Source organism: Sceloporus occidentalis, unplaced genomic scaffold (assembly GCF_023333645.1).
Source record: "Sceloporus occidentalis isolate IW3139 unplaced genomic scaffold, rSceOcc1.0.p SCAF_1, whole genome shotgun sequence".
Taxonomy (NCBI): domain Eukaryota; kingdom Metazoa; phylum Chordata; class Lepidosauria; order Squamata; family Phrynosomatidae; genus Sceloporus; species Sceloporus occidentalis.
The window spans coordinates 93504009-93529273 of record NW_028316981.1 but is presented as its reverse complement, the minus strand read 5'-3'; the positions used below and the strand labels follow the sequence as shown (position 1 = coordinate 93529273).

Genomic DNA, 25265 nt, shown 5'->3' with positions numbered 1-25265 from the left:
GATGTGAAGCAGGTGAAACCTGCTCAGCACCATTCAGAATCAGGCCCTTTATTAATTAAAAGGCTTTCCAGAAGAGCTAGGTCAGAGATGACAAACAAAAAAGCCACATGCTTTCTCTTATTTTAGCAAAACATACTTTAAACAAAAGAGGATTTACACACAGGACAGATTTCGCTCACATTTGTTTAAAGATAACAACAATCCAAAATGCAAAAGTTCATAGCACTAAGGATTATATTATTTGTGCATCAAAAGCATGCATTTGTTTGAATTAGAATAATAAGCATTAATAGAAATACTGGTCAGTGCAGATTCTTGACCGCAGCAAATGAAACAGTCCTGGCTCTGCAGATCACTGAACTGGATTTAAATTCCAAACATATGAAGGTAATGTAACTAGTTAAACATCAAAAAATGTAGAATACTACTGTACAAATGGTCAAGAGGAAAACAGAGGATTAGCGGACCTAGTCCAGGATCCAAAACATAGTCTTCCAAGAACACACAAGGCTGCCAGTTTCTCCACATAGTAGTCCATAACTGTCCATGTCAGCAACTCCAAGGTCACAGAAAGGAGGTGGATGGGGGAGACCCTTGGACCAACATTTCATTGAGTCCCAGAAGGATAAAAAATTGTAACTGCTCCCCAAGCCTAATGTTACTCTCTGGATCCATGATACTCTTTGGATCATACAGCAACTAAGAGAGGAACAGATCTTATTTGTCACAAACTTTCCCATAACACAGGATCACAGCTTGGGTATGCTGTTGGATTCAGTTCTGAGACTGGAAGCCCAGGTTCCAGCAGTGGCTATGAGTACATTTGCATAGTTAAAAGTTTGTGCACCAGCTGTACCGATTCCTTGAGACATTAGATCTAGCTACAGTGACACATGCCTTGTAATGTGCTCTACATGGGCCTGCCTTTGAATAGTGTTCAGGAACTTCAACCTGTCCAAAGAGTGGAAGCTAAATTGCTAACTGTGGATGGCTACAAGAATCACATACAACTCCCTTTTTGGTGCTGGTTCATTTCTGGGCACAATTCAAAGTGCTGGTTATGCTCTTTAAAGCCCTACTACTGTTAAAGTCTATTCCGGCAGGCATTTGATGAGTGATTATATAAGACACAGGTACTCAACCTGTGAGTTGCGACCCCTTTGGGGTCGAATGACTGTTTCACAGGAGTCACCTAAGACCATTGGAAAACACATATTTCCGATGGTCTTAGTTCCTTAGACTGCTCCGCTATCCCAGGGACGTAGCCAAGGGGGGGGGGGATCTTGGGGTCCGGACCCCCCCCTTCCATTAGAAAAATGAATGGTGTGTGCTGCTGTGCCACCACATCCAAGCCCCAATATAATGGTGGCACTTAGTCTGGACCCCCCCTTCCTAAAATCCTGGCTACATCCCTGGCTATCCGTCTTTTATGGTTGGGAGTCACCACAATATGAGGAACTGTCTAAAAGGGTCGGGGCATTAGGCAGGTTGAAAATCAATGATATAAGGTCTGTGGGTGTTTTAATGATGTGAGTTTTAACCTGGGTTTAAATTTTCTATTTTTTAATTGTGTTTTAACTTTTTTATCTAGTGAATTTTTAACTATTTGTTTAATTGTTGTAAGCCACTATGAGTCCCAATCTATGGAAAAGACAGAATACAAATATAATAATAATAATAACAGCAACAGATTTTATAAAAAGCAGATATATGGACAAAGTATATACTTGTCCCTCCATATTCACTAAGTTTGGGAGCACAAGACCTCCATGAATATGGAAACACCGCAAATAACAAAAACATCATATTTTTGCCTGAGAGGACACCTTTCTATGAATATCTAGGTCCTCCAGTGCAACTCTGTGGTCAACGTCCAACAGACACTGACCACAGAGCTGTACTGGAGGACCTAGATATTCATAGAGAGAACATATTAATCAAATCTGTGAATAATCAAATCCAAGTATTAAAGCCGCAAATATGGAGGGATGAGTGTATTTCTTACCGCAGATTTAGAAATAATCAGAATAGAACCTACTAACTATTTTGATAACTTAGTTGAAGTACAAATTAGCAATGGTACAGTGGGCCCTCGATATCCGCAGGGGATCCATTCCGGAACACACACTCCTGGCAGATACCAAAATCCATGGATGCTCAAGTCCCACTGACCTCAATGATGGCACGGCCATGCAGCCACGTTGCCACTGGAGACAATGGGACTGAAATCTTCCCTCCCTCCTTCCCTCTCCATCCAAGGCTTCTGCCATGGGCTTGGCTTCAGGGGTGTAGGCTGGAGCCCCATCGGCCTGAGGGAGCCAGAGAGACCCAAGCCCCGGCCCCAGTGCAGGCTCCCTTCGGCCAACAGGGCTTCAGCCTCTGCCTCCAAACCACTCCTGAAGCCAAGTCCAGGACAGAAGCCTCAGAGGGGGAGGGGGAGGGAGGACTTCAGTTAGAAGATGCAGGCTTGCTGTCTGCAGATGCTCAAATCCGCAGATAGCAAGTACACAGATACTGAGGTCCCACTGTTCTTAACACAGTAGCTCAGCTTCACAGTTTGGTGCTACAGCACAAACTCAAGCTCTTGCACACTTTCCCTGGTCCAGCAGTGGTTCAGTGTTGCTACTGCAGCCACTCACTCACAAACCATAAGGTTGCGAGTTCAATACCAGCAAAAGAGCTCAAGCTCGACTCAGGCTTGCATCCTTCTGAGGTCGCTAAAATGAGTACCCAGATTGTTGGGGGCAATTAGCTTACACTTTGTAAACCGCTTAGGTAGTGCTTAAGTGCACTGATAAGCGGTATAGAAATCTACTTGCTATTGCTAATATTTTTCCAAACTTCGTTCCTTATTACCAGGAAACTATAGAAGAGTTTGCACTTGGACCCAATGTGCAAACAAGTGCAAATTATGGATTCCACTTGCACTGGTTTGAAGGATATACCATATATACTAGTCCATAAGTCAAAAAATTTATGCCAAAAATTGATCCCAAAATCATGGGTCAACTTATGAGTCAATACAATAATACTGCTCAGAAAGGTCCTAAAAGAAGTGCTGCCCAATGTCCCATTCTCTCTATTCCTGCAGTTGCTGATCAAGCAAGGAAAGAGTGCAGTGCGTTCATGTTTGTTTATGTGTCTGTCCCTCTGCTTTGAAAAGAGCTGCTGCCCCCCCACCGACTCCACTCATCCCAGCTCGGTTTTCAGAGGAAAATCAGGCTGCAGCAAGGAGCTAGGCTGAGTGTGCAACATGCCCCTATGCCCTTCCTTGCTGTGGCCCAGTTTTCCTCTGAGGAGAACTGAGCCACAACATGGAGGGGTAAGAAGGCCTGGCTCTTTGCCAAAGCCTGGTTTTCCTCTGACGAAAACCGAGCCACAGCAAGGAGGGGCAGGGAGTGCGCACATGCTCAGCAAGGCTCTCTCACCTCCTTGTGGAAGCCCTGCCCCTCCACTTTGGAAGTTCCACCTCTGCCCTGCCAGGAAGTCCCACCCTCCAACAGGGTGACACCAGAGGCAGGGATGCCACTACTTCCTGACTCATCTTTGTACATAGCACCAAACTGTGGTCTGGCATTACACTCTACTGACTCATTTTGCATTCAGCACTGTGCAACACAATAAATGAATTTCTGGGGCAGCATATTTTATTCAACCATACACAATGAGAATATGACCACCAATCTTAATATTTTGTTATTCAATAACTAATGCAAGGCCAGTATTTGATTGTTTATCATATCCCTAGTATATTCCTATTCATTGTATTGATATAAATTACAAGCAATTACCTGTATACCTAATATGATGCAGTATGCCAAGCATTTTATAAATTTTAACTGAAAAGAATTGTAATTCCTTTTACAGAGAACAAAAAATAAAATTAAGGTATTAATAATGGGGCTAGGTGAATTATGTGTATCCAGTTTTTAGTGAAAATGTGAAAGTACATTTGTTGTCAGTTTGCATTAAGATATTTATGTTACTGACTACAGAGGGCCACACACTTTTGGTTAGCCTTGATAGCAAAACTAAAAATCACAGTAACCATATCCTTGCCACCATGGCTGTAATATAGTTGGGTTACTTCTCTTTTGTTTTTAAAAAAGGACATATATGAAGCATTCCAAAATGGCCACCACTTGCATCTCAGTTGCACAGCAGCCAAACAAGACTCACAACTCCATATCAAAGTTTTTCCTGTGTGACTTCAAGCCATTTCTCACTTATGGCAACCTTAAGGTCACCTAGTGGGTTTCTATGCCAAGTGGGGATTCGAACCCTGGTCTCCAGAGTCATTGTCCCAGCATTCAAACCACTACAACATGCTGGCTCTCTCATGTCAAAATACAAAAAGGCAAGCCAGAACACATCAGCAAAAGAGTGCCTTCCATTCCCTATTTCAGAACAGGAAATAATCAGTTTAGCCCTGTGTGATGAGACAACCCATTGTTTTTGTCTCAAGCTGCCATCAGGTTTGGCAGACAGAGTAGGAGAAAAGCATAGTGCAACTGCCATTAAAAATCCTCATCAACCGAAAAAGAAATTTGTAGCAGAAGCCTTTGTAGACTTAAGTCTACTTCATAGATGCATAAAATGCATCAAAAGCTGCTTCCTTTGTGACAGATATGAAAGCCTCCTCTGCAGGGGACAAAATTCATTGTTCTAGCCATCTAATTTGCCTTCATACTGGTTTCAAACAGCCCTCTATTAGTCCACATCCCAAAATGCTACAAGATAAAACAAAATTAAGGATATTAAAACAAGTGAAAAGTTCCAAAGAGCTTATAGTTGAATGTTCATAATTACTGTAGTCTTCAAAAGTAACAAGTGATTCACAATTACCTTCCCAATTGTCACCACCATTTACATTCTTCAAATCAAGATGTGGCATGGGGACACACAATGTTGCTTCAGGAGCATTGTTGTTTCTGTTTTTCAGTTCTTCTGATTCAGTTTTGAAATTTGGATCACAAACTTTGCTAACAAACCCCTGTAAATATGAAGCAATACTGTGTGAATCTTTTGCAAGAATGATTTAAGTTTCAGTCCACAGCATCTATTTTATTGTTGAACTTTAAATTCAGTGTGTGCTTTTCTGTCTAGAATATGAATGGGAATGATAAGCAAACACTGAGGTAACCAACAGGATGCTGACATGTGTGGGGGTTGTTTTGTTTTTCTGGAACTCAACACATATATTACAGAGCATGCAGAGACATTCTAAGAATTTTTTTTAAAAACCCTAGCATCTTTCTGAGGAAGCGTTGGTGGAGGTAAGAGAACTTGGAACTGAGAAGAGGAAGGTTCTAAGTGTGATCTGGGCTTTAAGGAGTTCCAGTTCTCCCTGACCTTTCAAGCAAGCTATGCCTCAGAGAGCCTAACAATTATTCCTCATGAAGAAGCAAGAATGACTTAGCCCTCCCTATGTGCTTAAAAGGAAGGTGTTATCCAAAACTAAAGAAAAATCTTTGTGAGCTTCTCAAGGATACCAATTCTGCTAAATAAAAATGCGAAGATGGACATGCAAACATGGTTAAGACTGGGGAAAGCAAGGAAAGAAAAAACAAAGAAGCCAGTACTCACAAGAATCATGTGTGACGTCATTTTGTCGCCATCATCAAATGATGTACAATCTTGCCTATAAACAGAGTCTTATTATTGTTTGAGCAGATTATTACTTCAAAGCATCTGTGAAGACAATTTATTCTTTTATACTACACATATAGGCTCAGACATCACACCAAACCATGGTTTGCATCAACCATAATTTAGAAACCAAAGTACAGCTTAAGCTTCCAAACAATCAGGCTAACCACCAAGTAAAGCCACATGTCTGCTTTTATTTTCCATCTGCTAAGCACTCCCATCCCTCGATATATGTGTCTGAAGCTAAAGTAACAGTCATAACTAAAATTCGTCAACTCAGACTTCATGTCAAACCACAGTTAGCAAAAACCATGGTTTGTAAATACTCTTAAAATAACAGTTTCTGATTCTGTTTTGTTAGCTGATTGCAAATCATGAAACCATTTAAAAACCATGAATTACTGGAATTGAGCCAGAATGTATAGCAAGAAACTGTCTAGTTTGGCAGGTTCAGAAGTATATAGCTTTATGATAAACAAGATGCTCCCCAAACCCTATTTTGTATTTAAAACCATTACACAAAACGGAAAATGATTTGGTTGCTGAGGCAAAAAAGAGCTTTCATACAAAATTATGGTTTTCTTCTTGATTTCCTCTTCCTTGCTGCAAAAAAGCAATATAAAAATCATAAAAGCCTAGATACTTAAAAAGCAAGTCACTTCCAACCTGTAATATAAAGTAAGTGGGACAATAGCATCAGTTACACTTTTAATATTAGCTGTCCCTTAGCTGTGCTAAGAAGTACCACAAAAATATGTTTTCATACTAGGGAAACTAATTCGGGACAGTAATTCCTTTTTTAAAATATTTTTCTCTAAACAGAAATTCCTTGATATTCATAAAACTGAGATCAGGAACTGTGACAACACTCTGCTTCCCAGTTTTCTCATTTATACTCAGATATAATGAATTACATACCTATCTCCAATAGACCCTCTAGTTTCTTCTCCTCCATCACATGGCTTCAATAATATCCCTGCTGCCTATTGAGGAAAAAAAAACAGACTTTAGCAATGATACCTCAAAGACTGGTACAGCTACCTTCTCTCTCTCTCTCTTTTCCTTTCTTCCTTCTCTCTTTCTTTCTTTTTGAAGAAACAAGAATTTTATACATAGCCCTGACCCAAATCACTCACACTATTCAAAGTTGTTAACTCCCATTAACTATAAACACGGCTAAGAATATTATGTATGAAATAGCACACCTTTTTAGTCCTTTTTTAGCTTCTGGGGAACATATTTATGAAGTTTTGCCACTAGATGAAGATCAAATTCGTGGCCTGAAGTTCTGAACTCAATAACAACAAGCAGCATGTTATGGACTTGTTCTCAGCTTATGTAAAATGAATCATCCACAGGGCTCTCTAAAAAGTACTATTAATCCTTGTTACTAAATAAAGTATCAACATGGATAGAATGAGATGCAAAACTGTTGGCAGCAAGCATTCATGCTGTCTGAAAGAGGAAGAGAGAAACAGCCAAAGTTTGCTCATCTGTTAAGCTCCGTGAAACACTGAGGGAAAGGCAGGCCAGACTAATGATGGTAAATTCTTAAGAAAAAAAATCCCAGAAAAACAAACAAACAAACAAACATAAAAAGCAGGAATACATAACTAGTGACCCCCAATTCCGAGGGATCACTATACTGATCTGAGAATAAAGGAGGGATATTTGGCAGAAAGGGTATTTTAAAAATATGGAATATATGTGTGTATAAGTTGACCTCATGTATACATCGAGGGCAGATTTGGGGGCCAAAATTATGTGGTTTTTTATGAGCTGTGGGTAAGTCAAGGGTCAAAGTTAGTGGCTTGTAACAAACAAATCTTTTCCTCTCCTTATGAAAGTGCACAGAAGGAACATACTAAGGGATAGCTAAAGATAAGGACAAGATCTGTTTATTTGAGGAATTACAATTAGAGACAGGGTATAAATGGTACTATATCTATACCACTTATCAGTGAGCTAGCACTCCCTAAGCCATTTACAATGTGAAAGCCAATTGCCCCCAACAAGCTAGGTACTCATATTACCAACCTAGGAAAGGATGGAAATCTGAATTGACCTTGGAGCCCTCCAGGATTGAAATTACAAGGTTGTGGCTGCAGGATGGGCATTTAACCACTGCACCACCAGGGCTCCAAGGGAAAGGAATATAAATGAGGGAAAAGAATGAGAATGCAATGGGGGGGGGGGACGAAAAACAAAGAACACAACCTGCCTCTATTAGGGACCCAGCGCAAAGCAAGTGGCAAGACATAGAAGCCACTCTGTGTAAATCTCTGCAGAGAGACCAGTGATGATTTTTAAAAGGGGCATACTGTATAAGCCTCTCTGCAGAAAGACTGCCCAAACTCATGAGACATTTACAGTAAGTCCCTATTAAAAATGGCCACTGCCGCCACTCTGCTCCATCTCGTGTCCAAAATGGCGGGCACACCACCAATATTCAGGCTCCCCTACCAATATTGCTGCTGAATGCCAAGTAAGCAGAAAAAGAAGGTGAGGAACAAAGGAGGGCTGTATTTCTTTCTCCAGTTTGGGCAAGAGAGGGATAATGAAGTGGGAGCACTGCTTCCATGCCCTGGACTTCTTGTTCTGTCTCTTGTCATTATCTTGTAGGCATTTTAAGGTTATCAAACTGGGTCTCCATTCCTGCACTGACCCATTTGCAAGTCAATCCAGGGTTCGGGGGTCAATGTCAAAATTATTTTTAAAAAATTAAACTTATACATGATACGCCAGCGGTTCTCAACCTGTGGGTCGCAACCCCTTTGGAGGTTGAATGACCCTTTCAAAAAGGTCACCTAAGACATATTTCCGATGGTCTTAGGAACTGAGACACCATTCCTCTATCTATCTTTTATGGTTGGGGGTCACCACAACACGAGGAACTGTCTTAAAGGGCTGCGGCATTAGGAAGGTTGCAGTAACTGGATTTTCTTTATAATATGCTACCTTTCCCCCAAATGAGGGATTCAAGACAGCTCACAAAAAGATTAAAAACAGGTACAAAAACACACAATAAATTATTATCTTAAAGCAAGTTACAATATTTAGAATTAAAAATGTATATGTCTTTAAAAGTCTATCTAAACAAATATATTAAAAAGTCTTTGTTTTTCTTCTCTTGATATGTATTAAATGAGGAAATCTGTTTGGAATGCTTGCATCTATTTTCTTCCCCTCATGTCATGTTGCACAGATGTCATTTCTGATAGCATCTTTGATCCTTTCGATAAACTGATCACCTGGGCTAATATCTGGGTGCCTGAAGTGGCCCCAGCCTGGCAAGAGAGGGACCCAGAATCATTAGAAAAATAATTTACTCTCATTACACTGGCATGTTATTGTTTCTCATCTGCTGCTGTTTGATGGACTGTGGTATTATATGAACTTTAGTTGTCATTTGTGGGTTGAAGACATATTGGATAAAATGTTTTCTTCAGCATTTTGAGTCCTAGTAATACAGTACTTTCATTCCAAATAATGGGGAAATAGTAAATTTAGTAATGGGAAATGCTAAAAGATAAGTCCTATGAATATGGACACTAACTCTATGTGAACCACTTGGATCAGCTGCTTGTTGTGCACAGAAGACTACATATCTGTATCAGAATCATCTGCTTGTAACTGGTGGCAACCAGGTAGGGAGAAGATGTCTCTTCTTTTCCAAATAGGTAAACTTTAGAAGTGATAAGGAGGAGGGCAGGTAGATTGGACATGAAATTATTCTGCCTTTTTTCTTTGGTATTGCCATGGGGTGCTTCCATCACAGCAGAACACAAGGAGGAAGAAGGAAAAACTAAAATGTGTGCATGCTTATGTACACAAACACATATTGTGAAACAAAGACTGTCCTGGGAAAATGTGTGCCCACAGAGAGGGCTCTGAGTGCCACTTCTGTCACTCGTGCCATAGGTTCGCCACCACTGGTATAATCCTACTATGTCCCAACTAGATGTGTACAGGATTGTAAATATTTTAAGGTTATAGCCAGAAGAAACAGCACCAACATCCACCAAGCATATCTCTGTCCTATTCTTACCTGATAACTTTCTTCTTCCTCAGACACAGGCTGTACAACTTCATTGTCTGAATTAGTGCAATCCAGAGTTTCAGAGCAGTCTTCAAGGTTTTCATAATCTTCAGAAACATTCTTTTCTGTATCATCCCTAATAAGAGAAACAAGGTTTTTAGAAAGACTTACCTAAAAAGTTTATGTTTATATGTTGTAAATTCTGGAAGTTAACAACATTAAGTCTTAAAGTCTCTGGCAACAATGGTATCCTGGGATAAAATAGGCCAAAACATGTTGAAGCCAGATACTTCCCTGCCTAGCTCAGGAGTCAATCCAATGTCATTAAAAAGGGGGAAATGTTATTTAAGGGATAGTAATATTTCCTGTCACGTTAAACTCTTCATTTATGAAATGATTTCAATTATACCTCTGGTAGGTATCTATTAGTCCTATCGTGCATATCATCCATAAGCAGGAGATATTTGAATGGACTATTTGCACAGGAAGTAATTGATAAGCTCACTGAACAAATGGCAGCACCAGAAAATTGATACTGGCTAAGTGGCACCACTGTCTCTATGAAGTATCTACACAACCCCCTGAAACTGCTTGTGTAGGCTACTATAAATCATCACCACCACCTCATACCAATTCCTTGAAGATTACCCTTAGGAGGAGAGCATGGGCTCCCACCACTACTATGAAAAAGAGGGGACATTCATCAGACAGTAAATCATCAATTGGGAACTTACTGTGAAGGTCCATTCTAGCCAAAGTGAAGAAGCCCTCCAAGAAAGGGTTAATTCTAGTTGCCACCCAGGAAGGCAAGGGAACCTGTGTTGTTTTGGAGAGCATCTCCCATTAGTTCCCTAGCTCCACCTCAGTTTGTTCCCCAGAGGAGAAAAGGAAAGGGAGACAGAAAGATCCCCCCCAAAAGAAGAGCAGCCTCATCATCCACAGGCTGGGCTGGATGGTTCCTTCTTCTTGGCTAGAATGGACCTTCATGGTAAATTCCTAATGTGCCATTCTCAGCTCAGCCAGAGAAGAACCCATCCAAGAAAAGAAACCACCTTAGCTGAAATGGACACTGGGAGAGGTGGTGGCAGGAAAATTAAGTCAGTCTGAAAGGACCTGTTGGAATGTGCTAAAGGAGGCCCGCATTGAGGCAGATTTGCCTAATCTAGAGTGCTTTGTAAAGGTAGAAGGAGTAGCCCAAGTTTAATGTATTTTTACATTAAACTGGACTTACAATTAAATTTACCCTGAAAACCACACTAGTGTACTATCTTTGTTAGATTCCTTAAAAAGTCACAGAAATGTGTAAGATTTCAAGAAATGTTCAAGATTCCCAGAAGAAAAATGTTAAGGAAAATTAAAAATGGTGTATTTTTAAAAGAAAACTGTAATGTTTGCCATGCTGGCAACACAACAAAATGAAACAAAATCCAAAACACAAATCATGGTAATAAAAGGTGCAAAATATATTGTGCTGGTTTTTAAAACACATTGGCTTCTTAGTCAGGCAAAGATATTAAAAACTATGTAAATGGAAAAAAGTAACTGTCAGTGTCACAAATCTGCATCTTGCTTAAAATTTTTCCTTAGGCATTGTGGAAGATGGCCTTGAGGAAGAGGCAAAAAAGATGGAAACCAATACTTGGCCTTAACAGGGCTTGGAAAAAAGGGAGCAAAATAAATGCAACAAACTATCTCTCCATTAGCAGCACCAGAGGAACCTCCTTTGAGATCTGGGCTATTATCTGCCCTTTTGAGGCCAAAAGCCACTACACAGGCAGTATACAGTGAAACTCTTAAAGAGCTCCTGCACTGTCAGTTCTGGAGATGAATTCATGTTATACTAGGTAAAAAACGCCAATTTTGGATTGCTTTACCTGATGTTGCAGAAAAAAAGCTAAGAGTGAGTCCCAGTCTGTCAACTCCCTGTCAGTTAGAAGTTCCTTCTGCCAGCAGCTGAATTTTTACGTTATGTTGTTTGGGTGTTCAAAATTTTACAACGGAATAGGTGAGGAGGAGGGATTTGCAGACAATATAGTGACATCTCAAATCAATTTGAAAGTTGGAAAACATTCTCTTCTCTCCCATTTCATCTTATGAAGATAAAATGACTGCAACATTATCAGTCTTTTTCCTTCATTTTATCTTCTCTCCTGGTGCAACCCACTGCACACTTGCTTTTTGCAAAATCCTTCTTCACTAAAAGATCTCAGTTTAAAAAAAACTGAAAATATTTCATGACCTTTGTTAATAATAAAGATAATATCTTTATTATTAATGACAATATGGCTTTCAGACTGTTGTGTTAAATATGTCTCATTTTCCAAACTTACTTAATTTAGGTCTGATTTAAGATGATAACAATAAATTAAGAAAGTGACATTTTAAACATGCTGTGGTTTTTGAAGTTAAACATGCAGTCTTACTGGTTGTTAGATCCTTCTTTATCCTCTATATTTGCTTCATGGCACACCATTCGATGTTGTAAATTCTTGAAATCTTGATCTATGCTGCTCTGCAGATCAAAGAGATGTTGTTCTACAGCTGCTCTAATTGTTCTTTCTAAAATGCTTTAAAAAGGGGGAAGAAAGATTATATGTATTAATAATTAATAATTTAATTTTTCAACATGGAATATCATCTTATTTCCCAGTTTTGTACCTAGCACGCAGAATGTATTTGTTTTTTCAAAAATAATCAAAAAGCCTAAACTCAATTCTGAACCCCAGAGTACTGAAGACACATACATGTCTTATTTAAACTACAGTATATTAACTTCTCAAAAGCCATGCAATCAATCATACATACTTTTTTTAAAAAAAATTCTCCACAGATTATTCATTAGACAGACAATATTTATCATCATCATTTTGTAGCAGCATTTGGGTTTCTGAATCACATGAAGATCCCACTCTACTAGACATCTTGAAGAAAAACGTCAGAAAGAAAAGGACTCCATAACCCACACAACCCAGACCTAAATCTACTGTTAGTCCTAAACTAGAGCAGGCCCAGTGAATGTACATAATGTTGATTTAACAAGTTCCTATTGATTTAATGCATCTACTCTAGCTCAGACTAATGAATGTTTCTATATTTCCTAGGGCTTGTTATTCTAGAAACAAGGACTTACTTAAACATGAAACTCTAGGCTTTGAATCTACCAACGAACAATTGTATCAGACCCCTTCTAATAGACAGCATTTCAGGTTTCTTAATGAAGAAAATGAGGAACAGAATGAGAAGGTCAAGGCTTAGTTCATTATTTCTCCCCCCCACCCCTTCCGTTAAATTCTATCAGTTGTAACCAAGACCTCATACTGCTAATTAAAAATATCATTAACAGTACGTGAAAGATGAACATTAGTATATGGTCACAGGTGGAACCTGCTGAAATGTCATCTAATCTTCTGACTGTTCAGAGTAAAGGGAATCAGCAACACATAACTGATTAACTATGCAGCTAGTGTGGAAGAAAGTGATCAATCAGAACTATAGAATCATAGAGCTGGATTAGGTGAGAGGTGTTTCAGTAGAGAACATAAAGAGTCAAGGATGGTGAGTTCTCAAGGGAAAAGAGCCAAGGCAAGAGTACTGGGAAGTGAATCTGGAAGTAAACCTAGCTCAGTAGGGCTGAGGTTAGAAAGAGCAGCAATTAGGCTGAGAATTAGGGATGCAAATGAAGTAGAGTGAAAAGGAAAAATAATGCAGCTCAGGATGGAAAGAGACTCATGGGTATCAGGAAATATGGGGTAGGATTACAGGCTAAATTTAAGTTTTAACTAACTATTTCAGCGTATGCTGCAGATTTGTAAGTTACACTGAAATCAGCCAGCCTTTAACCATTCAGACCTCAAACAATGCAAAGCTCCCATAACACAATACAGCTCAATCACAAGTACTTTCTATGGCTAAGGGAAATGTATACTTACTCTGCAGAGGCTGGTAAGATGCTTAAAGGAGAGAGATGAGCACTGCAATGAAAGAGAAATCATGGTCTCCCTTTTCCACAAAGAATATCAACATCAAATAGGTGTTATAACGCAGTATCACTTTTAATCTGGAGCATTAAATGGCTGTGGCCCTTTATACTACCTTACACTTCTAATAAAAATCAAGATTTCACTAAAAATGTCCTCTTAACAACAGTATTAATTCAGTGGCATAAACCAAATTGTTAGCCCCAAACTAAATAGACCCACTAGATCAATGGAAGTTAGGTAAGCACTGACATATTAAGTTCCTAATTATTTGTTAGATCTACCCTAGTTAGGACTATTTACAGTCCTAGAGACTGGACAAAATGTGAAGATTCTTCCATGTGCTCAACTATACTTTCCTGTCTAGCTTTGGTAGCTATAATTTGAAACAAAAAAGAGAATTTGATATATTTTTGCAGCTGCAGCATTATTTATTACCAAGGTAGCTTCTGTCTCTACCAGTTTGTTTACACATGCCTCTACCTGGACCATTGTGCATGCCCTCTGCTATCACTTCCCCCCCCCCCCAAATTTTTTTTAAAAGGACTTTCATTCACACACACCCAGGGCCATATGGGACAATTCACAAGGATCTTTCGTTCCTGCTTGGTCTGTTTTAGACCAAAAAAGGAGGGAAAGGGGGTGAAAACTGGGGTACACTCTGCTTTAGTTGGGATCCTAGAATGAATAGGAGTCTTTGAAGGAACAAGGGAAAAACTTTTTTCTGATTAAAAATGCTTTCTTAGACAAAGGTTAGGTACTCAAGATACCAGTAACTGCATACAGTTGGCCTTCTGTTTTCGCAGGGAATCCATTTCGGACCACCTCGCAAAAAAGGAGACTTGCGCATATTCAAGCCCCATAGGCTTGAATGAGGTGTGTGCACATGCTCCATTGAAAATAGTAGAAGTCACCCCTCCATGCGTATTTAAGAGTGTGGATCTGAAATGTGCAAGTTAAGAAAGGGCGACTGTAGTATGAAAATATGTATACAATACTGTATAATGACAAAAACAACACTCAAATTCAAGAAGCATTTCTAGATTCAGTGGATGCTGCCATCTTCAGGAGAAAAGAATACAGGCAGGCTTCCCATACACAGGGGGGTCCATTTCAGACCCCCTCCCCCATGTAAAGGGAAAAACATGTATGCTCAAGCCCTGTTTAAAACAATAGGAGTATGTTCCTGTGAGGAGTGGGGGGGGGGCGCCATTGTTCTAAATGGGGCTTGCCTTCTGCTTAAAGTTAAAGCCACATATGGGCACACTGTAGTAGCAGCAGTAACAACAACAACAACATACTACTGAAGTGTTAAATATTTTCATTGTTGAGTTGAACTCTATATCCAATTATGTTGCTAGTCTCATCCTTGACACTGTACCTCAATGAGTCTCTTTCAGTCCAATTTTATTAGACTTTGCAGCTTCTATTTTCACTTTCTATTTTCACTTCTTTCCAGATAGAAAAAAACTAAAGTGTTTTTTTTAATGTCTTCATCAGTTCAATGAGAACTACTGTGTATCTTTGGCCAAAATTAGGCATTGAGAGTTTACACAATATTCTGTATAACACTCTCCAGTAGTACAGATGTTTTTTTGAAGGATGCAAATTCAAAAGAATAAATTCCACCCTACCAAAAAGTGAGACCTTTATTGGCAAAACCAAAGCGTACAATACACTTGTTGCTATCATCAGGCAAGATGTTACATATCAAACAGGAGAAAAATTGGATATGTTAGTAAGATGCTTGCATTTTGCTAAAGATACACTCTACATACCACCCTTAAGACAGAAACTACAAAATTCAGGAATCTTACTAACATGTCCATTTTTTCTCCTGTTTGGTATGTAACATCTTGCCTGATGAAGAAGCTAGTAGAGCAAGAAGCTAGTAGAGCTTCGAAACCTTGCAACAAGTATATTGTGCCTTTTGATTGGCCAATAAAGGCATCACTGTTTGGTGGATTTTTGTCTGAATTTACTAAATAGCCAAGACAGCTCCCCCTGCATGTTTTCTAAATTCTACCCTAATTAGGAAAGATAAATCTAATTATTTAATAAACATATGTATAAAATTATTGATGCTGTTAGTTATTGGATATATGAGTGTATCACCCTCCTAATATGACAAACTACAACTAGGACCCTAGTAGACCAGGAGTCCCCATTCAACCATGCAAACCCACTGGGTGACCTCTCTGAGTGTAAGAAGAAAGCAACGGCAAACCTCCTCTGAATAAACCTTGCTCCCACCAAAAAACAAACAAACCCAAAATAGAATCACCATAAGTTAGAATCCACTTGATAACAATTAAACAAAAAAAAATACGCTTGTTAAAATTATTATGTTTTAATAAACAGCCAGACTTTGACTAAAACTTCCAAAATCTCTGAAGATGAGGTAGGTAGAGTATCTTATTTTCTCTTTATCCACCCTCTGGAAATACACTGACATTTTGGGGCAAATAAAATATGCAGTACTTATATTTTTATCAGCTCTAACCTTACTTTACTATCCCAAGAACAGAAAATATACTGGACATGATCCACACATACACTCAGAGGTTTTTGTTGGTACTGGGAGGAGGGGACAAGGCAACAATTTTCTCTTACTCCCTCTTCCCCCTGTAGCTCACAGAACCATTTCTCATGTTGCTCCAAAGTGTCCCTCAGCATTTTATTTTGGAAGTGGCAGGAGGAAAAAATCAGAGAAAACTGCCATTTGTGTGGTTTCATGTCGATTCTAGTTCTATCCATAATGGACATAAGCCTTCTGTTCATGAAGGGGAAAATCTAGATCCAACCTATTCAGCACAATATAGCACATAAAACACTACTTTTTTTAAGAAGCATAAATGTGCTTATTTTATTTGAACCAATTACACATTTAGACCAAGTTTCAATCATACTGAACACTGACAAAGCTATTTCTACCAGAGAAATCAGAGAGAGATTATTCCCCTTCTTCTAGGTGCCCCAAAACCACACAATTCCCAGTTTCCTTCTAGGACTTTCCATTTCTAAGTCTGATAAAAGAAATATTAGTGCTAAAACATTTGCTAGCAAAATATGAGGAAGAAGGAAAGTAGACTAATTGTGCCTATTCTCTGGCAGGAATATAGAACTATTTAATACAGAACAATTAAAAACAATAAAAATGCTTTCTACTACAGTTTCTCTCTTTAGCAGGGCTGGTGACATACTTGGGAGACATAATAATCAGTTCTTGCTAATGAAAATGTCACATTTTTTTGAAGGGACAGCATCTCTAATATGAACAGTAAGAGAGTCAGGTTATTGTGTTCTTAAATACAAAGATCATTTCAGGAAAAAATGACATAAATCTTCCATCTTTCTGCATCAAGGGGCAATTTTCTAGGATAAATAGTAAAGTTATTACATAATTTAACAGAGCAGCAGTTAAACACTAGTGTAGCATTTTCCTGGCGATCAATGTCAGCTAAACACCTTGCAACTTCCAGCCAAGCATGGTTATAACCTTTTGCAACCAAATGCCTCACTGAGGCCTGTTACAGACTGCCAAAATAAAACTGCTTCGGGTCTCTTTGGAGGTATGCTGTTTAAATGATGCATGCATCCTAAGAATCCGGAAGCTGCACCAAAGCTGCACTCCAGTGCTTAGGAATGGAGTGTGGTTTTGGCACGACCTCCGGACTCTTAGGACCCATGCATCATTTAAATAGCATCCCTCCAAAGAGACCCGAAGCAGCTTTATTTTGGCAGTCTGTAACAGGCCTGAGAATCTCAAATTAGATACAAAGTGACAAATTTTTGTAGTCCATTATTCTGGGCTCATTTCTTTATTTGCCATCAAAACTAAATGGGAAACCAGCTGAAAAACTATCTTGACCCAGTACTGAATGGCTGCTTTCTAGGGCAAGGTTTTAACTGAACAAGCATGCAGACTCTGTATATACGAATGCCTTGGAGGAAGATTTGATAATTTCCAGAGTTTTTGTTAGAAAAGGCTATTCCAGATTCGCGGGGCCATCAATGAAAAGGCCATCTGGGAAGTTAATAACATATTTTGAAGGTGGAATTTCCAGCAAGTTCTTCCTGGTTGTTCTGAGTGTGCGGGGCGGATTATATGGGAAGATGCGGTCCCTCAAGTAACTCGGGCCCAAGCCATGTAGGGCTTTATAGGTAATAACCAACACCTTGTACTGCGCTCGGAAGTGAATAGGCAGCCAGTGAAGATCTTTTAAAATAGGTGTTATATGGTCAAATCTAGATGTACCGGTGACCAGTCTGGCTGCCATATTTTGTACTAACTGAAGCTTCCGGGCTTGGTACAAAGGTAGCCCCAAAGGTAGCGCATTACAGAAATCTAGACAAGAGGTTACCAGAGCATGTACCACAGTTTCAAGGTCCCTTTGGCCCAGGTAGGGTTGCAGTTGGCGTATCGACCAAAGTGGATAGCAAGCACTTCTGACCGTCGCATCTACCTGAGATGTCAACTGCAGAGACGAGTCAAGAAGTACTCCTAGACTGCGAACTTCGTCCTTCAGGGGAAGTGTGACCCCATTCAGGACAGGTGGATAAAGTTCCTTCCCCGGGCCTGGGGAACCTATCACCAGTACTTCTGTTTTCTCTGGATTCAAACTGAGTTTGTTTTCCCTCATCCAGCCCATTACTGACTCCAGGCAGGCATTCAGAGGAGAGACGCCATCCTTAGTCACTGCATCAGTCGGAGACACAGAGAAACATATTTGAGTGTCATCGGCATACTGGTAACACCGCGCCCCGTGTCTCCGGATGATCTCTCCCAGTGGTTTCATGTAAATGTTGAACAAAGTGGGGGACAAAATAGCTCCCTGAGGGACACCAGATGTGAGTTCCCTCTTAGAGGAGCAAGTGTCCCCCAACTGCACCATCCAGAATCTGCCCGAGAGATAGGATCGGAACCACTGGAGTGCAGTGCCCCCGATACCCAATTCTCCCAGGCGTTCCAGAAGGATACCATGGTCTATGGTATCGAAAGCTGCTGAGATGTCCAAAAGCACCAACCAGGTCACACTTCCCCTGTCAATGCCCAGACGGAGATCATCGACTAAGGCGACCATGGCAGTCTCAACTCCATATCCCGCTCTGAAGCCAGTTTGAAATGGGTCCAGATAATCGATTTCATCCAAGACTGCTTGGAGTTGGAAGGCGACCGCTCTCTCGATCACCTTACCCAGAAACAGCAACGAGACCGGTCTGTAGTTATTCCTTGCCGGGGGTCTAGGGAGGGTTTTTTAAGCAACGGTTTAACTGTCACTAGCTTTAAACTTGATGGAAATTTTCCCTCCCTGAAGGATGCATTGATTATACGTTGTAACAACAATGTTACAGCATTCCCACCCTGGGCGGTCAGCCAAGAAGGACAGGGATCAAGAGAGCATGTTGTCTTCCTAACACTTCCAAGAATCCTGTCCAATTCATCGGTATGTACAAACTCAAAGTGATCCAGTATAACAGAGTCCACGGAAGCTCTGGACACCTCTCTTGTTATTTCTGATGAAATGCCAGCGTCGAGATCAGCCCTTATCCGAGAGATTTTATCTGCTAAGAAGTTGTTAAAATTGTCACAGCAGACCTTAGTTGGTTCTAAAATAGGGTTCAGAGTGGGGGGAAGCTGAGTCAGCTCCCTGACCACCCTGAACAGCTCTGCTGGACATGACTCCGCAGACGCAATACGTGCAGCATAGAAGGAGTTCTTTGCTGTAACTATTGCCACTCCATAAGACTTCAAAAGAGACTGATGGAGTGTCTTGTCAGACAAGCGCTGATGTCTCCGCCAACTGCGCTCTAGTCATACTGAAGCAACTTCCACAGTACAGATACCAAAAGAAATCGGAAACCTTTGGCTGTGTACAGTGTGCCCTTCCCTTACGCTGGGATCCATTCCGGACCACCATCGCCCTGCCTAACGGGAAAAACGCGTATGCTCAAGCCCCACTAGAAGTGATGGGGCTTGTGCCCCCAGCGCAGCATGGGCATGTGCCATGGGCGCGCATCCCATTACTTCTTCCTGGCGCACCGAGGCTTCTTCCAGTGTGGGCTTCCAGTGTATGCTAGAAGCTGCGTAAAGTGCACCTGCATATAATGCGGGCGCACTGTATTAATTTGTTGGAAAAGAGGGCTTTCAAAGCAGAGGTATTTCAAAACGTCTCTTGTATCAGTTGTATCCTTACTAAAATTTATTTACTCTTGCACATAAACAAAGATAATGATTGTGTTGAGTAGTGTAAAGATTTTTTTGTTTAACTTCCATTCCTCTGTTTCCTTCGCTTTCTGCAGTTTATTCATTCAGAAGTCAGTCTCACATAATTTAATGACACTTATTCTTATGAAAGTGTATATGAAAATGTTGCCTTAGGCATGAAAAACACATGGGCCAAATAAGATGGCTTCTGGCAGCTTTGTGGGCGCCGTGTTTACATGACGCATGCCCCCAAAGCAACCAGTAGCCGCTCTGAGGCTGTGCTAGGGGGCTAAAAGCCAGCCCAAAAAGGAGCAGAAATAATCCACTCCTGCCAATGGCCAATTTGGGAGTGTGGCAGTGGCCCGCTTTTTGATCACTGCAGTGCCAGCCAGACGCCCCCTTCTGCCTCCACGCCGGACCACCGCCGTCGCTGCCAGGACTGCTTCTTTTGCCGGGTGGCCTCCTCCCGGGGTGTCGGAGGTGCGCATCTGCGCACCGCCCCGGGAGTGCCACCCACGGACTAAGGAGCACCCCAGCGGGACTCCTTTGGGACCTTGCAGCCCACTGGCTTTGGCGCTTGGCGGCCAGTTTGGAGCGTGGGGCCTTTAAGGACCATCTGGGGGGAAGCTAGGGAGGAGCCCCGCCAGGTGAGAGCGGCGGGGATAAAGCCGGGAAACCGGGCCCTTCCTGGCACGCCCCCTTCTGCCTCCACGCCGGACCACCGCCATCGCTGCCAGGACTGCTTCTTTTGCTGGGTGGCCTCCTCCCGGGGTGTCGGAGGTGTGCATCTGCGCACCGCCCCGGGAGTGCCACCCATGGACTAAGGAGCACCGCAGCTGCGCACCTGCGCAGTTGCGCAGTTTTATTGGTGTGGGTGGCTTGGATTGGCCCTGGGAGCAGAGGATGCCTGTAGTGGCTAACCTCTGCTCCTTTAGTAGCCATAGAAGGGTGGGGGGAGGATAGGGATGCGGGGGATGCCTGGGCCGGGGATAACACCTTGGTGGGCGGAGCTCCAATTGAGGTAGTGTGGGGCAGGGGGAGGTATGGCGGTGGGAGTAGGGACTTGCATTCCAGGGGAAGGCGTGATAGATGCATCATATCTATCTCGCCTTCCTGTCCCTCTCCCAACCTGAAGGACCTGAGGGTCTCTCCAACCGTGCCACAAACCCTGTCGCTGCTCCTGTGCAATGCCAGGTCTCTTAACAACAAGTCCCACATCCTCCAGGATCTGTTGGAGGACTCTAAGTGTGACCTGGCTTGCATTACCGAGACCTGGCTGGGGCCTGAAGGGGACGCTGTGTGGGCTCAGGCCCTGCCTGCTGGGTACTCGGTGAAGGACCAGCGCAGGTTAGGTGGGCGGGGGGGGGGGGAGTGGCCTTGGTGCATAGGAACACCGTGCCCCTCTCCAGGAACCACATCCGACAGACTTCCTATATCGAGTGTATTTACCTGACCCTAAAAGCTAGGGACAGTCTAGGGATTCTGTTAGTGTATCGGCCACCCCGTGCATTAGCGGACTCCCTTAACGAGCTGACACAGCTGGTCGCTGAGCTGATGCTGGAGACTCCCAGGCTTCTTGTCCTGGGTGATTTCAACATCTCCCTCACGGCCAGCTATGTTCCACCCGGTGCGGCTCGGGAATTCATGGAGACCATGGCGGCCATGGGCCTGTCCCAGCTGATACAGGGTCCTACGCATTGTGCGGGTAATACTCTCGATTTGGTCTTCTGTTCGGAGGCGGAGAATCCGTGGGTGGAAATAGATAATGTTTCCCCCCTGTCATGGACGGATCATTTCCTGGTTGAGGTGAAACTCAAGGCCTCTACCCAGATCCCCCCCGGGGGTGGTGGACCTGTTAGGATGGTCCACCCTCGAAGGCTGATGGAACCTGAGAGGTTCCAAGAAGCCTTAGAGGGGCTCACGGTTGGAAATGACGGCGACTCTGTTGATGCCCTTACCGGTATTTGGAATACCGGACTTTCTAGGGCTATACACAGGATCGCTCCCAAGCGCCCTCTCAGGCCCGCTTCCAAACGCAAGCCCTGGTATACGGAAGATCTCCGGGCAAGGAAGCGAGCTCTGCGACGGCTAGAGTACCCTTGGCGGAAACACCTTCGCTCAGACGATAAGACTCTCCTAGACCAACTGTTAAAGGACTATGGAGAGGCAATACGAGCAACAAAGAACTCGTTCTATGGTGCTCGTATTGCGTCCGCTGAGTCGCGTCCAGCAGAGTTGTTCAGGGTGGTTAGGGAGCTAACTCAGCTCCCTCCCGCCCTGAACCAGATCCTTGAACCTTCTAAGGCCTGCTGCGACTTGTTTAACGACTTTTTTGCGGATAAAACTTCTCGCATAAGCGAAAGTCTGAACGCCGACATTAGTGCAGAACCTAGGGTAGAAGTGTCCAGAGCCTCCGTGAACAATGTTAAACTGGATCACTTTGAGTCGGTGAGTACTGAGGATGTGGACAAGATCCTCGGAAGTGTTCGGAAAACAACCTGCTCTCTTGATCCCTGTCCCTCGTGGTTAGCAGCCCAGGGGGGACCGGTGGTAACATTATTGTTACGCCGGATAATTAATTCATCTTTGAGGGATGGGCTATTTCCATCGGATCTTAAATTGGCCATTGTAAAACCGATCCTAAAAAAGCCCTCCCTCGACCCCCTGGTACATAATAATTATCGGCCTGTTTCGCTGCTCCCATTTTTGGGAAAGGTGATCGAGAGGGCGGTTGCTATCCAGCTTCAGGCGGTCTTGGATGAAACGGATTATCTGGACCCATTTCAAACTGGCTTCCGGGCGGGTTACGGGGTTGAGACGGCCATGGTCGCCTTGGTCGATGATCTCCGTCTGGGCATCGACAGGGGAAGCGTGTCCCTGCTGGTGCTCTTGGACATCTCAGCGGCTTTCGATACCATAGACCATGGTATCCTTCTGGGGCGCCTGGCAGAGGTGGGAATCGGGGGCACTGCGCTCCAGTGGTTCCGCTCCTACCTCTCCGGGAGGTCCCAGATGGTGCAGCTGGGAGACGTGTGTTCCGACGAGAGGCCCCTTAAAACGGGGGTCCCTCAAGGAGCCATTCTGTCTCCCATGCTATTTAACATTTACATGAAACCGCTGGGAGAGATCATCCGGAGACATGGGGCGCGGGGTTATCAGTACGCTGATGACACCCAAATTATTTTCTCTATGTCTCCGACTGATGCAGTGACTGGGGATGGCGTCTCTCCTCTCGTGGCCTGTCTAGAGTCAGTAATGGGCTGGATGAGGGAAAACCGACTCAAGCTGAATCCAGAGAAAACGGAGGTACTCGTGATAGGTTCTCCTGGTCCAGGAATGGCGGTGGTTCCACCTGTCCTGAACGGGGTCACGCTCCCTGTGAAGGACTCCGTGCGCAGTCTGGGGGTGCTTCTTGACTCGTCGCTTCACCTGACAGCTCAGGTGAATGCGACGGTCAAGAACACCTGTTATCAGCTTCGGCTGATTCGCCAGCTGCGCCCATACCTGGCCCAGAGGGACCTAGAAACGGTTGTACATGCTCTGGTAACTTTGAGATTGGATTTCTGCAACGTACTCTACATGGGGCAACCCTTATACCAAACTCGGAAGCTGCAAATGGTGCAGAACATGGCAGCCCGGCTGGTCACTGGTGCTCCCAGGACCAGCCATATAACACCGGTTTTAAAAGAGCTCCATTGGCTGCCCATTCGCTTCCGAGCTCAATATAAGGTGTTGGTAATTACCTATAAAGCCCTAAATGGATTGGGCCCAGGATACCTAAAGGACCGCCTCTCCCCGTACATTCCGCCTCGCACCCTCAGAACGTCTGGGCAGCAGCTACTGAAGGTGCCTGGGGCTAGGTTGGCCTCCACTACTCGGAGGACGTTCTCCATAGCTGCCCCAGCCCTTTGGAACGCGCTGCCCACAGAGCTCCGCTCGTCTTCTACCCTGGCCCAATTTAGGAAGGATCTTAAAACCTTCCTATTCCAACAGGCATTCCCCGAATAAATATCCTGTGGGCCTCCCTCCTCTTCCGTGGCCAAGAGGTTGGGCTATGGGGTTTTTGTTTGTTGTTTGATTTTAATTTTGTAACCGTGTATTTTGTATATTTTAAACTGTTGTGAGCCGCCCTGATCGTAGGAAGGGCGGCATATAAATAAAAATTTTATTATTTATTATTATTATTATTATTATTATTATTATTATTATTATTATCGTGGCCTATGAATGCTCCTTCCAGGTGATCTGTTCCAGGCCTCTGTTTGCTCATCTGCTGAAAATCATGGTCAGATTATACAGGTTTTCTCCTATCTTTTAAATAGATTTTTTTTCCTGGGCTTTGTTTCCAAATAAAGATTTTGGGGAAATTATGAGAACACTACAGGAAAGATCTTGAATGCCAAAAAATAAATTAAAATAAATCTGTTTTCATAATTAATCTTTTTTAAAAGGAAAGATAACTGCTTTTTCTAATGCTGCAGACAGAGTTTGAATCTTCAAGCCTGAAAAACTGAATTTGAAACTTATCTAACCAATCATCAATACATTTTGATCCGGCTCACTAGCCAAACCCATAGCATGTTGTCTCTACTAGCCTCTCCCTTTCTTGAATCCGAAGGAATAGAGGGTGCTTGTTCCTATGCTAGATTTTTGAGAAGTAAATCAGCACAATACTGTTGCTATATTCAACAAAAGGCCAATAAATTTAGAAAAAACATGTCTTTCCTTACTCTATACCAATTGGGAAGGAAATTGAAGAGGCTTCTCTTCTGCAAGTTGGGCTTTTACAGAAAAGCAACAGGCGTGCATTACTGCTGCCTCTGCAAATGCCCAACAGAAGGGAAAGAAGTCATAATGAAAACAGATTGCTTTCCCTTCCCATTGGGATTTTGTAGGATTCTAAAGCAAAGCTCTACAAAAGCCCAATTAGCAGGACAAAGGCCACTTTTCCCCTGCTCTCTATTCTCTGGAAAGAAAGGAAACATTAATTTGCTCCCAAAAGTTTGAAAAGTTTAAAATATGTTTCACTGTTCCTTCCTGCAAAAAGGGGGACGGGGATTGAAAAAGAATTTTCTTCTGTCCTCCATTTCTTATTCTTCTCAATGGGCTTTCAAAAAACATTAGTGCCAAATGGTTGAGACTTCCTTCCTGCAGAACAGAAATCACCTTTCCTCTGTGGAAGAAAAGAAAGGTGATATTTTCTTCCAGGGGTGACCTTTGGAGAAAGCTCCATCAAATACCAAATGCCATTTCCTTTGGAGGGGGCGGGAATGAAGCAATAATAATAAATAATAATAAAATCTTTATTTATATCCCGCCCTTCCAAAAAGATCAGGGCGGCTTACAAATGCAACAATGCAACAAATACAGGTTAAAAACACAGCAAACATCA

The 25265-nt window shown here is 42.5% G+C and overlaps 1 protein-coding gene across 6 annotated transcripts in view; it reads right to left on the bottom strand.

Annotated features, from left to right (window-relative positions):
* Positions 1-25265, bottom strand: part of FAM13B (family with sequence similarity 13 member B) — an 85293-nt gene that overhangs the window by 21567 nt on the left and 38461 nt on the right. For 5 of the 6 annotated variants that reach the window (XM_089529451.1, XM_089529472.1, XM_089529463.1 and 2 more), the window contains exons 8-13: positions 13618-13659; positions 12112-12255; positions 9698-9824; positions 6568-6632; positions 5587-5641; positions 4846-4993 (exon numbers count right to left, since the gene is read on the bottom strand). In XM_089529451.1, coding sequence (XP_089385577.1) covers positions 4846-4993; positions 5587-5641; positions 6568-6632; positions 9698-9824; positions 12112-12255; positions 13618-13659 — 581 coding nt within the window. The remainder of the gene's footprint in view (positions 1-4845; positions 4994-5586; positions 5642-6567; positions 6633-9697; positions 9825-12111; positions 12256-13617; positions 13660-25265) is intronic. The other variant, XM_089529468.1, reaches the window with a different exon arrangement.